General features: G+C 41.6%; 1 protein-coding gene across 3 annotated transcripts in view; it reads left to right on the forward strand.

The window, feature by feature from the left end:
• ccdc141 (coiled-coil domain containing 141) overlaps nt 1-13,821 on the forward strand; it is a 33,724-nt gene that overhangs the window by 10,322 nt on the left and 9,581 nt on the right. For all 3 annotated transcript variants that reach the window (XM_071472700.1, XM_071472701.1, XM_071472702.1), the window contains 13 exons: nt 304-424; nt 581-700; nt 1,228-1,551; nt 2,895-3,131; nt 3,562-3,738; nt 3,922-4,044; nt 4,899-5,111; nt 5,363-5,536; nt 6,213-6,362; nt 11,102-11,242; nt 12,465-12,653; nt 12,745-12,928; nt 13,568-13,680. In XM_071472700.1, the coding sequence (XP_071328801.1) occupies nt 304-424; nt 581-700; nt 1,228-1,551; nt 2,895-3,131; nt 3,562-3,738; nt 3,922-4,044; nt 4,899-5,111; nt 5,363-5,536; nt 6,213-6,362; nt 11,102-11,242; nt 12,465-12,653; nt 12,745-12,928; nt 13,568-13,680 (2,266 nt within the window). The remainder of the gene's footprint in view (nt 1-303; nt 425-580; nt 701-1,227; nt 1,552-2,894; nt 3,132-3,561; nt 3,739-3,921; nt 4,045-4,898; nt 5,112-5,362; nt 5,537-6,212; nt 6,363-11,101; nt 11,243-12,464; nt 12,654-12,744; nt 12,929-13,567; nt 13,681-13,821) is intronic.

Raw genomic sequence — 13,821 nt, forward strand, 5'->3', positions numbered from 1 at the left:
CACCACAGAGAAGAAGAGAATAAGATTGATTACCTGATAATAACTGCAGCATCATGAGGCCAGTGGTCATGATGTTCAGGCTCATCAGTGCAGTGATGTCACAAAAATCACCTTCATTCACAAAAACAAGGAGAGAGCGGCGTTAGGTGAAGTTAAAGAAAGAGCTATGACGTTGTGTGCAGGTGCTTGGATCTGGTTTGATGTGAAGGATGATGAGCGACCTGTTCATAGTAATAATAATAATGATAATAATTATAACATCAGAATTTTATCATCTCACTGTTTGGTCACATTTGGCCACAGTGGGCAGGTGGAGAGCATGCTGGGAAAGGAGAGTCAAAGTGGAGAAGACCAGGCCCACCAAACCCTTCTGACCAATCAGATGCAACAGCTGCTATCGTCATGTGAACAGCTCGTTGACAAGGTGACATTTTCTTTTTCCTTCCTAATTTGGTGTCACAATAAGAAAGAAGCTTCGACTTCAACCACATGACACACTCAGTACCTGTGTGTGTGTGTGTGTGTGTGTGTGTGTGTGTGTGTGTGTGTGTGTGTGTGTGTGTGTGTGTGTGTGTTGCAGGTGGGGAGCTGGGTGCAGCAGGGCAGCAGTGTGTTGTCTAAGAGCTCTGAAGCAGGACGGCAGCTCCTTGAAGCCAAAGAAACTCTGAACACACACCTGCAGCTGCACACACAGGCTGAGGTAAACACACACACACACACACATTATTTATTTTGACTAAACATTTCATCCTGGTAAAGAAACTGCAGTAAAATTTGTGCAGCCGCTCTAATAAATAGACTCAGATAAAGTCAACAAGCTGCTGTTACTGTGGTGACATCTCACCTGTGAACTCACCTGTATCACTGCAGTGTATGTGAAGGTTCTCACTTTGTCAGGGCTTTAACAGTTCCACTTGTCCTCTCCCTACATGATGTTTGCTCACTGACAGTTGAGGCACTTTTAAGGCCTCAGTAACATGAAACTCTCCTGGTTGAATTATCAGTTCAAAAGATGAGCAGGTACAACTACGACTCCCAAGGTGCATTTCAGCGAGTTTATATTTCTGTTTGCTGCACAGTTTATGGTGGGTGGAGGCTAAAGATCATGTTGGTAAGAAAACTGAAAGCACACTGCATCTTCAATGAGCTGTTTTCAGGATGGAGTTCGATGACACAGACACACCTGGTGTCTGTTTCCACTGCAGTCATCATTTTTCTTGTCTCCAGTCTGCAGGTCACGATGCAGAGCACTTGAAGCAGGTCCTGGATCAGATTAAAGCTCTTCACACGGATCGGACCATCAGAACCAGTTCCAGCAGACAGCTGTCCCCCCTGAAGGCGCTGACAGAGCAGCTGAAGAGAGGTGGCACAGGAAGTCAGACCAGAGCCAAAGCTGCCTGCTCCAGTCCACCTGCTGCTGGTTCACTGAGTCCTGAACTTGGTGGTCGAGTCGATCTGGTCCTGAAGGAGCTGCAGAGTCTGAACAGGAAGATCAACTCAAACCTGCAGCTGCTACAACCCTACGTCACATTCCTCCAGATGGCACAGCAGGTTAGAGTCTCTTTGATTCTGTACAGTATCAACTTCACCCAGGACTAACGGGTTGTTCTGAGTTAGTCTTACTTCTTTTCATTGCTATTTAGTTCAAAATATGGTCATTTTGACCTAGTGTAATTTCTGCATGGTTATCTAACTCACTGTTTGCCACAGCAAGCCTAAGTGTGGTCAGACATTTATTGTTAGTTTTACACAGAACAGGTGACATTCAACACTGCAAGAAATACACACATCATTAACAGCCAGCAACAAAGAGTTCAAGAATTCAAAGTAATAACAGCAGTTTGTGTCTGTTCCCTTTATACCCGACAGTAAAATAAAGAGTAACAATAACACATAAGTTTAACTTTGTTTTGATGATTTATTGAGCCAAATTGGGTAAGCTTTGACGCACTCATATTTAATGTGTGTCCAGATGATGCAACAGCTAGTGTTATTGCTATTTGGGCATTAGCCTGTCCTCCTGGTCTCGTCTACAGCTGGTGCAGAACGCTGCAGCCAGACTGTTACCTGGTGCCAGAAGAGAGACAGCATTTCACCTGTGTCTGCATCCCTGAACTGGCTACCAGTCAAGAACCGACACAAGTTCTGGGTTAAAATAAAAATTTGTTTTTAAGGCTTTACACGGCCAAGGAATCTCTGAGCTTCTCTTCCCTGGCTCCATCCCCAGATCGCTCGGGCTCTCAGACCAGCTGCACCTCACTGTCCCTTGGTCCTGGCTAAGGGGAGAAAGAGATTCGCTGTAACTGCCCCAAAGCTTTGGAACAGTTTATCTCTGTTCCCCTCCATGGACATTTTTAAGGTTAAACTGAAAACCCCAGCCCCAATGTTTCTTCAGGCTTTTGAATGTCCATAAGGTTTTATTTTTTACTTTTAGCCTTTGTGTTTTCATTTCAAACTGGTCCCGGTGTGTCTCTGACTCTGGGACAGTTAGTCATCTCAAATGCTATCGTTACCATGTCATGTTATTTCTTTGTATTATATTGTACAGCACTTTGGTCACTATAGTTGTTTTAAATGTGCTTTGATTTGATTTTGTCTCAAACTCACAGTGTATGCCAAGTCCTGCATTCAACATTTTATTAGGAGTACAGTAGTATTAACAAATATGCAGAACAAGAGTAAAAAGGCACAGAGAGAAGCTAAATCATCAATGTGTTGTTTGGTTTGTGCAAGTCTTTTAATTCACTGTGCTGTACTTGTAGCCTTTAGGGGGCGATGGCAGGGTTAACCTGACCTGCTGAGAACTCTACAGTAACATTTAGCGTCTGTCAAAGGAGTCTATGATGAAGATGAAAGTACCTGTGCTGCCAACTGATGGTGCTCATGTTTTCCAGGTGGAGGAGGAGATGGAGGAACTGAGGGAGATCTACAGGAGGAAACCAGAGGCAGAGGAGGAGGGGGAGGAGCAAAGGCAGGAGGAGAAGGTTGCAGTTAGTAGTAACATCAGGACCACCACCAGCTCCAGGGCACCACTGAAGAAGAAGCAGGTCCACACCTTCTGGCAGGAAACACTGCAGAGACTCCACATTGCTCAGGAACTGGGAAACAACTACGTCAATACTGTTACCATGGTAACGAGGTCACCAGGAATTGGGGTTAAGATCGAATTGTTGAAATTAGGTCAGATCACATCAGATAAGATGGTGTGATGTGAGATGAGATTTTAGGCCATTAAATAACATAACATTAGGTGACATGGCCAGAGATTAAATGAGGTGGCATGAGATGACATGTTTTGACATGACATGGCATTAGATGACATAACATTTAATGAGATGAAATGAGAAAGAGGGGATGAGATTTAGAAATTAGATAAGAGTAACAATATTAGATGGGATGTCATGAGACATGACATGGTATAAAGTTAGATAAAATTACTTGAGATTAGATTAAATGAAATTATTTTATCTATTTTTATTTTGTTTAAAGAAATGAGATGAAATTTGACATTTGATGACATGGCACGAAAATGACAAGTTATGCATGTGTGTGTTATGTCAGGAGTCAGGTTCAGGGTTAAACCTGCAGTCTATGGTGTTGGTGGTCCGGCAGACAATCGAGCAACTCAACAGAACCAAACAGGAAGTGAATGAGCTGCAGAGACACCATCAAATCCAGGTCCAGCAGCAGCAGGAGGACATGAAGTACTACAGGAAGTACCAAGAAAGACTGCTGAAGGTACAAACTACACCGTGTCACAGAATTTACTCAAGATGTTACAAGAGGAGGTCTCTTATACTGCAATGTAACTATAGCTGCCAAGTAAATGTTGTGGAGTTTTATTAAAAAATGTACTTAATTAGATGGATAAACTATTCTAAAATACAAATACTCCAGCACTTGATCACTATATGTTTTCAGACCCTACAGGACTTGAACTCTGTTTCTGAGCTGCTGGACTCCTGTACTCTGTTGGATCTGGGCTCAGACCTTGAGACCTCCAGGCTGATGGAGCGCTTCAGCCAGGCCAGACCACATTTTAGTGTGAGTCTTGTGATTTGAGCTGCCAAGACATGGAGGACTATGAGGACTGTTAAGAGTACTATAATTTTTGGAGCATTGGGGTGTTTCGACTGCTGGACCTTTTAGACCATTGCAACATTTGCACTGTGGGAACTGTGGGAACTGAAATTTTTAGCTTCTATGATTGTTGGTATTAATTGACACTCCTGGGACTAATGGGACTTACAGAATGCAAGGATTGCAGTGACTATTGGATCTCATTTTGTACTTTAGATGACCGGAACTCCTCAGACCACTGGGAGACCTTTGGATTGGTGGCACTAGTAAGATGTCTGGGACTTTTGAGACTCCTTGATGTGTTTTTACTTATGGGAAATCAGGAACTCTTGGGACCATTTTGACTTCTTGATTGGGACATTTGGGCAGGTTGGACTTTGGTAACTTTGGGTTGCTAGGACTACTGGGTCATTTTGGGACCAATGGATCCTTTGAACTGCAGGCACTACTGGTAGTTGTGGAAGTCCCATTGGTTGTGGTACTAAACCATTGGGTCTCCTGGATCTACTTTGATTATTAGAACCATTCAAACTGTTGATACCACTGGGGAGGCTGGACTGTGGGGACTCTAGGAGTGCTAGCTCTGGGACTCCTGAGACTGTGACAGTTTTTTCACTCCAGGGGCTCTTGGGATTTTTGGGATCACTGGTTCTTCTGGATTCCGTCCTACTTGTAGGTGAGATTTTGAGAAAAATCGGGACTGCTGGCACTGCTACAGTTGGGACCGCTGGGACTTTTATGACTGACTCGCTTGGTCTCTCAACGTATTTTTGTAAGGACATTTCTTCCTAAATGATAAACTCTCTTCTTTTGTCCAGCAACTCGATGCTGAGGTGGAGCACATGATGAAGAGCTGGGGGACTCTGAGAGGAGTTCAGGACCGGCTGGACGTAAAGGAGGGAAAGGGAGGGACAGTGACAGAGGAGGATCTGTCAGAGCTCCTGAAGCTCCAGAAGAGAGTGAAAGACAAGATCCAGCAGAGCGAGTCTATCCTGAACCTGACCAGCAGCTTCCACCTCACAGTCAAACAGGTCAGTGGTGGTTGTTCTCCAATGATGCACCAATAAGGAACATATTTTTTTTTTTACAAGTATAGATCATTTTTAACATCACACAAAATCAAGAACATGAATGAGTAGAAAGAAGGGTTAGGGTTAGTTACTGGTTTCTGAGATCTGGTTCTAAAGATCAGATTTGTTTAGAGTCGTTCTGAATGGCCACAGTTGGAATGAACATCTGAATGTGACTAACTCTACTGTAATGTTGTTTTCTGTGTGTCCAGATGGAGGCGCTGCTCCACTCAGGCCCAGCAGACCCTTTAACTGGTTCAACTGCTTCACATGGATCTAGTGAGGCTGAGTTGAACCGACAAAAAGAGGAACAGCAGCAGATTCAGAGTCTGTTTAAAACTGCTTCAGCACTTAAGACAGACATCTGCACCACTGTCACCCACAGTGTATGAACACACACAAACATACACAAACACACAATTACAGTCCTGAACATGTATATGTACTCAAGTACTGGACAGCTCTTGTACTTAACTTAGATATTTCCTTTTGATGATACTTCATACTTCTACCCCTGTAGATTTTACTGCTCTGCATTTATCTAACAGTTTTAGTTACTAGTTACTTTAGAGTTCAAGATTTTACTTAAGAAAACATATGTTCAACATAAGTCCAGAAACTGAATCCAGATCAGTGAATCAGAACTTTGTTTCTTCTTCTTTCCTCTCCCACGAATCACCTGATGACCCCTCAGATTTATTTGATGATCCTTTGGAGGGGCCCAACCCCTAAGTTGGGAACCAGTGGACTAAAATATCTAAGTATATATGACGTAGTTATAGCAGCTCCACCTGCAGCAGCCACAACAGTAAAATGACTCAGGAACAATGATCTGATGATGTCAGAGAATCAGGAAGTACTTTTACTGTGATAGTGTAATTACAGGAAGTACTTTTACTGTGATACTGTCACTAACAGGAAGTACTTTTACTGTGATATTTCAATTACATTAATTACTTTTACTGTGATACTGTAAGTACAGGAGGTACTTTTACTGTGATACAGTAACTACTTTCACATGGTTGTAGTATTAATACTGAATACTTGTTCTTCCTCTGTCAGGGTTGGGCAGGTTTCAGACTGGAGCAGCTGGAGCATCGTCTTCTCTCTCTGGACTCTCTCTGTGTCTCGTGGCTGAGTGAGGCAGCGCAACGTGAGGAGAACCTCCGCAGAGAGCTGCTGACCCGACTGCTCAATGATGACATCAACCAGGTCAGGTCACAGGTCACAGAGTTATAGTACAGCAAGTCCCTGACACATCATCATAAATTCTGCTGGTGTTGTTTTGATTCATAGTTTAGCAAAAGACTGTTATTTGTCCCAGTTCAACTCAGTCTGATCACTTTGTGCTTCACTGAAACCAACATTAGTGATCTGTTATTAGTGATTAGTTTTTCTTATCAAAGTCTGAGGGTTTAGTTTTTATTTCTAGTTCTGGTCACGGGGTCTCCTCATGTTATTCAGAGCTGCAGTGATGAAGAAGAGTAAAAGCATCAAAACTGTGAATGGAAACTGGCATTAAAGGATCTTTGTCAAATAAAACTGGAGCTATAATCTACATTATGGATTTATTTATTGTGGTCAACTCTCCCTCTGTTCTGTCTAATCTGATTGGTCGGTAGTCGAGAGGTTTTGATCTGATCCTCTGAAGTTAACCTGCTCCAGAGCAGCGTCTGACCTGAGTTAAGACCAAAGAGGCGTTGTTATAGCAGATGTTGTTATTCATCAGTATGGCCAGCAGGGGGGACTGCTGCCAGTTGTCTGTCATCACACTATAAATACCCAGACTCTGCTCAGAACCAGTCTGAGTCTGGTTCCAGGTCCTTTGTAGTACAATCTGCCTACACTCAGATCAGTCAGATTTATCCTCGTTATTACTGATTCGTGAAACAGTCTCTAAGTTCCATATACTTTCCTAATAATTTCACAGGATGTTTCCTGCAAAAAATTGATGGAAAACTCAATTGAAATCGTAGTTAATATGAATTGTTTGTGTATGATTGGATACGTTATTCTTCATGCTGGTTGAATAGAGAATAAATTTGACATTTTTCCATAATCAGTGACCGCTGTGCTCCAATTAAATTCCCTTTTATTGGAATCAATTATTTTGAAATATACTAATTAAACACTGTCTCGGTTTTCCCTAAGATTAGTAACAAATTAATCTATTCTGTCCAGGGAATTAGTTTAGACTTTAAGGCTTATGAGCAAATGATTTTTACTCATACGTTTATTGATAATCTATTTTGGAACAAAATTTACCCTCCACATCTGATTTTAATTGAATCGGTTTAACTTGTTTCTCCAAATAGACTGATTTTTTTTAATTACTTTTTTAAATACAACTTTTCTTCCAGTCTTAACTTGGATGACTCTGATCTGAGGCAGCCACTCGCTCAGTTTTATCACAGTCTAAATATAACTGAAGTCAGCTGGGCACATTTGGATTTTATTGGAGTCCATAAAATCTCTCGGCTTGCTGCAGGAGTCAGTCTCTCCTCTGGATCATAAACTGGACCTGACTATTTTGCTACTATCACAGCAAAAATTATAGCAGAGTTGAGGTGGGGTAGTGCACCAAAAAACAACAAAAAAGGCAAGACTGAAATATGTGTTCATACATGGACTGTCTGGCATAAGAAAAAAACAACAACAAAGAGACATGAAATGACCGCAGAGTTGCACAACCACAAAAAACTCAAAACCAAACAAAGAGGCTCTTTTGCTGGCTTGAATAATGTGATGTGTGTGCTACAGTAGTTGTACACTGGTCTTGGGAGTAGTCACTACGTCACCAAGTTTCTACCACAGGATTAACTTTGCTGTACCACGTCCTGATGTATCCAGGCCTTCAGGCTTTTGATAATAATGTTCGGGTGTGTTTGTGTTGCCTGACACCCAGGCTGTGTACTTGCTCGAAAGAGGATTTTTTCTGGCTCCAGTAAAAGATGATTGTGAATGATATACATGTTGGCACCCTCTTCAGGTAAATCTGTGGAAATATAAAATGCTAAACTTTCACTGGTTTCATTGGTGTTACTGGTTCAGTCTGCTGTGTCACTGAACAGAAGAGCAGCAGCTGTTGTAGGAATGGCAGTGGGAGTGAGGGTAAGACAGGCTAAATACAGGGTGACTCAGCCAGCGGGTATTTCCCATCATGCACCTGGTGCTGCGTGTCATCAGCACATTGAAACCTGCAGGAGCAGCTCGGGTGGACAGAGACTCACTGCTACAAGCAAACAGAAAACACAAATACAATCTGTAAAACATTCATGTATGCACTAATGTTACTTTTAGTTAATGTTTCACTGAGTCAGTACGTCAACAACAGATGGATGAGGGGTGAGCTTGAGGGTAAAGGGAAGAGGTGAGACCCACATAGCTATGTCCCGTTGGACTTGTTTGTGTCCACGCTGCTAAAGGGGATCTACATGAATTTGTTGGTGGAAGGTGATGATTAAAAACATTATTTCCTGTTGAGAACTGGTTTTGTTTTTGTTCATTGGTGGAATGCTTATTGTCACCACATACATGTAGAGTATTTTTGGTTCTTGCTAAGGATCCCCAGAGGTAGAATGCTTCATCATGGAGTCTTCCAGCTGAACTCTAAAAGATATTTGAATTAAGTTTGTGTATAAAGTGTGGGTGTGGTAAAAAGGTATTCCATGGTACTTCATGGTTTAGTTATCTGAGGTACTACAGGGTACACTGTGTCAGTTCGTCCAGGTACTTCGTAGTATACTGGGGCTCATACCAGCTATCTCTTTGAGATATTACAGGGTACCATGATGTGCTATGCGGTTTTCTAGGTTAGGCTACTTCAGGGCTGTTAGGATAGTTTGTGGTACTTTTTAGTAATCTTTTTGGGGATCTTCATGGTCTACAGAACTTGGTTGATTTTCTTGATAACCTTTGCTATTTTCCAATTACTTGCTTAACCCAGGTCTTTCTAGATGATTCAGTGATTTGAAGTTTCTTGTGTACTTCATGTTACTGTGGGATAGTTTTTGATACTGTACTTCCTGAGACTCTCATCTCTTTGGGGGACCCTCAGAGGTAGTTCGTACTACTCAGTGCTCTTCTGGGTTAATTTGTGGTTCTCTGGCATAGTCCAAGATACTTTGTAGTACTTCTTAGTAATCTCTTTAGTGTATATCATGGTTCTCAGGCATAGTTTATGATACTTAATGGCTTTTGATATGTCCTGGTACTTCATGGTTAACACAATGTATTTCCTGGTATATCATGGTAGTTGTGGGCAATCATTTGTGTTGGATTTTCTATTTTAGTGCTCCAACCACTTGCTTAACCTGGTTTTCTGTCATGTTTCAGGGATTTCAACCAACAGTGTTTTGGGGTACTTCATCATACTCCTGGAATAGTTCATGATACTTTGCAGTACGTCTTTGTACTCTGCAGTAATCTCTTTGGGATATGTCATGGTCCTTAGGGGTAGTTCATTTCACTTTGTGGTCTTCTGGGATACTTCATGGGTACTTTATGGTATTAGCCTGGAACAGCTCTTGATACTTTGTGGTGGCTCTTACTGTATGGTAATTTCTTTGGGGGTCTCTTAGGCCTCGGCAATCTTTATGGTAATCTCTTCCAAGTACCTCATGGTTCTTGGTGTTAGTTTAGTCCCTTCATGGTAAACTCATTGTATTATCTTCTGATATGGATAATTTTTCATGTAACCTTTGTTACTCTAGTGCTCCTTTCTGTTACTCAACCCTGGTCTCCCCAGATGATTGAGGACTCTTAAGCAAAAACCTCACTCCCTCACCACCCCAGTGTTAGTCAGTCTCTGATGTCAACTTCTTCATCCATTTAACTAATGGACCACACTGTCTGTGTCTGCTGGGCTCTCTCTCAGCTGTCTTTAGCTGACAGATCAGTCATCTGACACTCCACCTGTCAGAAGCAGAAATGTTCTACTGGATTTAGACCCACCTGCTCTAAAAATAATTTTACCAAAGCTCCATCTACATGGATTTGTAACCACACCATGCTAAAACCCAGCTAGCACATCTTTGAACAAAGATAACATATAAAGGATATAATATACAATAAGATATTGTATAAATAACTATTTTAGCCATAGTACCAGCATGGCTTTGGAGATGGAAACATCTCAAAAACGATTGGATGGAGAATTCTCTCCAGATTTTACCTTTAGCCCCACCACCAGGTTGACATTTTTGGTTTTCTTATGGGGATGTGACTGTCATTAGATTTGCAGGTATTTGGTCATAAACCAAAGTACTACACAAATAAAACTGATTATGGATAAAAAGTCAGAGGATCACCAAAGTTATTACAGTTTACTCTGTGGGGATCATGAATGTCAAATTTCATGGTAATCTATCCAACAGTTTTTGAGATATTTCACTCAAAACCAAAAATGTCAGCTTCATTGTGTCGCTAGCAGAGAATTCAGGGCAATACCGAAGTCAGTAGGATTCATCCTGTGTGGACCCCGACTGTCAGTGGAAAAATTTCATGGCAAAACATCAAATGGTTGTTGAGATATTATAGCCTAGACCAAAATGGCGCACCAACCACCTGACTAAAAATAGGAAACCTTTGTTGGTTACGGCTTAAAAATGCTAAGATTGTTTCATATAACAATTGAATATGACATTGTGTGTTTGCTCTTATCGGACCAAGTGAGAAATCTTAAAATATAACTTTTGGCTTAAGAAAACTGTAATTGATCTAATTGTCTTTACCAATATTTGTATTGATATTATTTTGTGGAAAAACAAAATCCATCAACTCAACAATAGGGAAGTAATTTCTACGTAACTACATAACCAGCCAGTGGTTGACTGTCAACATAAAACTCTTGGGGCAGATGGATGTGTGATGTTTAACGACAGACCTTCCTCTTTATATAAAATGAGCTGATGGAATCTGGTGACTGATTTTTTTGATGTGTCATTTTTCAGCTTCGTGACTCCTTTAAGGAGCTGAAGAAGCGGTTCAGCAACCTGAAGTTTAACTACCTGAAGAGAAACGACAGGACCAGGAACATGAAGGCCGTCAGGAACCAGCTGCAGCAGGTGAAGCTGTACGAGGAGAAGCTGCAGGTATGTCCACCTTTCATGACAAACTTCCAAACTGTGTTGAATTGTGTGGCCCCTGGTCTGAGCCTGAGATGTGGAAACAGTGCAGCTACCCCTGTTTGGGGGTTGTTGGGATGCATGCCACATGCCAGCAGCATCCCTGGCTCGACTCCAGCCGGAGACCTTTGTTACACGTCATACCCTACTCTCTCCCCACGTTTCCTGTATAACTCATTCAACTTTGAGACTGTATTGTCTTTATGTTCATGTCACACAACTTGGCATGCATTTTCCTGAAAGATAGATCCCTGGTGACCTTTCAAAAGCCCAGAATGTTGTTTAACTGATGAAGCCAGAGAGGGAATCCTGAGGCTACCATACCAGATACTCCCCGCACCTTGACCATGCTTAGAGATTCAATCATCATTTTTTTTTTTTTTTTAAATTTGTGCCTTTATGATAGATCAGTGGAGACTGACAGGAAAGGGGGTTGAGAGAGGGGAAGGACATGCAGGAAAGAGTCGGACCGGTTGGGAGTCGAACCGGTGACTGCCTGCTAAGAGAGTGTCACACATGGTAAGCGCCCTAACCACTCGACTACCGGGCCGCCCTAAGAGATTCAATCATCATTAATGTAACACCAGGACATTAGACAATTTTACAATTTCATATAATGTGTTATTTCACATTTTCCACACAGTTTAATCCAGGTAATAATCTGACTGAGCACATATCTGATCTCAGGTCAGTTTGTATGTGCTGTGAGTTTGGTAGCTGTGTTTGCAATCCAGGTTTTTCTGGTCCCTGCAGGTGCAGGTCTCACAAATTATAGTTATTTGGGCCTTTACCAGCTCTAGTCATTGGTCTGTATTTTGTAATGTTGGACTGGAGGTGTGTAAAGGTGAGTGGCAACAGCACATGAATGTTTTGTCCAAAGCAGAAAAGAAACAGATATCGCAGTATGAAGGTATGTTAGAAAAATCTGTTTCCAGGTTTGTCACATCTGTGTCTGTATGATACAAGAATCTCAGCAAAGTGTGAAGCCTTCTTTGTGTTATCTGTTGACTTTCCTGTTTCCTCTCTGGTTTGTTGATGTATAAATTACAATATTGCATAAAAACCTCTGGATGAAAACACCTGACAACTGTGATTTTAACCCTCTGCATGTTATAAATAACATTAACTTAGATGTAGCAGTTGAGAAAAGAGGTGCATCTGTCATGCTCTGCTCTGTCTGATCCTGCAGGTGCTCAGGAAACGCCTGCAAGGTGTGACGGCCCGGCTTGGGTCAGAGGTTAAGGACGGGGTCATGACCCGGGAGGTGGAGGACGCCATCAACGAGCTGCAGAGACAGATGGGAGAGTTTGAGCGAAGCGTCCGTGAACATCAAAAAACACTGGACATGACCTGCAGACTACAACAAGCCATGGAGGAGGTGATTCACAGACATTAGCAATTATTGAACGACACCAACTTTAAAAATCTGTTGAAATAATTCAAATGTATGTTTGCGTGTTGTTTAATAGTATCAGTTCTGGTGTGAGGAGGCAAGCGCAACCATTGCTCGCGTTGGGAAGTTTTCATCAGAGTGTCGCAGCACAGAAGCCGTCTCTGTTCTCTACCGGCAGTTTGAGAAGTTCGTCTGGCCAACGGTTCCTCAGCAGGAGGAAAGGATCAGTCAGATCACTGAGCTGGCTGTCAGACTGCACGGTGAGGACCAACATACTGGCACTTTTATTCTGAGCAGGCAGCTGTGTCTGACAAATCCCCTCAGTTCTATCAGATGGATTTAGGAAACTCACTACTTAACATTGAGCTAATCATTCAAACGTTTTATTCATTACCTGAATGGATTTCTCTGCTTGCTTGCAAATAGATTTTTCCATACTGTTGATCCCAACATGTAATGTTCTGCATAAGGAAGTATTGTACTTTTAAGGCACTACAGTTATTTGACTTTTGACATTTATCTCTTTTTTATGTTACTTTTTATGTTAATATTTTACTTTACAAAGCTTTTGAATTATCTCTTTTAAATAATTCACATATTTTTACATTGCTTATTTGTGTTTCTGTTTTGTTTTGTCTGCATGTGTTTGTAGTTTGTTTTGCTATTTACTCTCCTGAAGCACTTTTTAATCTCTTTATTGCAATAAAAAAAATTTTTTTTTAATTATTACTCATAAAACTGAAGATAAAAATCAGTTCTGAACCTTTTAGTGTTGTCACCTAAAAAAATCGGTGTGTGGTTGTGTTTCTTGATCAAATCAGATTTTCTGTTATTTCAAATCAGCTGTTCCACTCTACAATGTTACAGTGTGTGTGTGTGTGTGTGTGTGTGTGTATCAGGGGCGGAGGAGGGGCGGCGGTACATAGAGAAGACAGTCAGTAAACACTCAGAGATGGTGGAGTCCATCAGAGGGCTGAGTGATGGACTGATGAAGCTGGAGGCCAAACTGAAGGTAACACAACACAAAACAAGCACACACTCCTTAGACGTTTTCATGTTTAGTGGTCTTAGAGTATTTTATCATTGATCAACAGATACAGGATATTAACATTGTTTTTGTTCAGATCTATGACTTCATGGAGTTAGGTTCAGA

The sequence above is a fragment of the Trachinotus anak genome, unplaced genomic scaffold (genome assembly GCF_046630095.1).
Source record: "Trachinotus anak isolate AG129_WGS33_773 ecotype Australia unplaced genomic scaffold, CSIRO_AGI_Tana_v1 ptg000039l, whole genome shotgun sequence".
In the NCBI taxonomy this organism is placed as follows: Eukaryota; Metazoa; Chordata; class Actinopteri; order Carangiformes; family Carangidae; genus Trachinotus; species Trachinotus anak.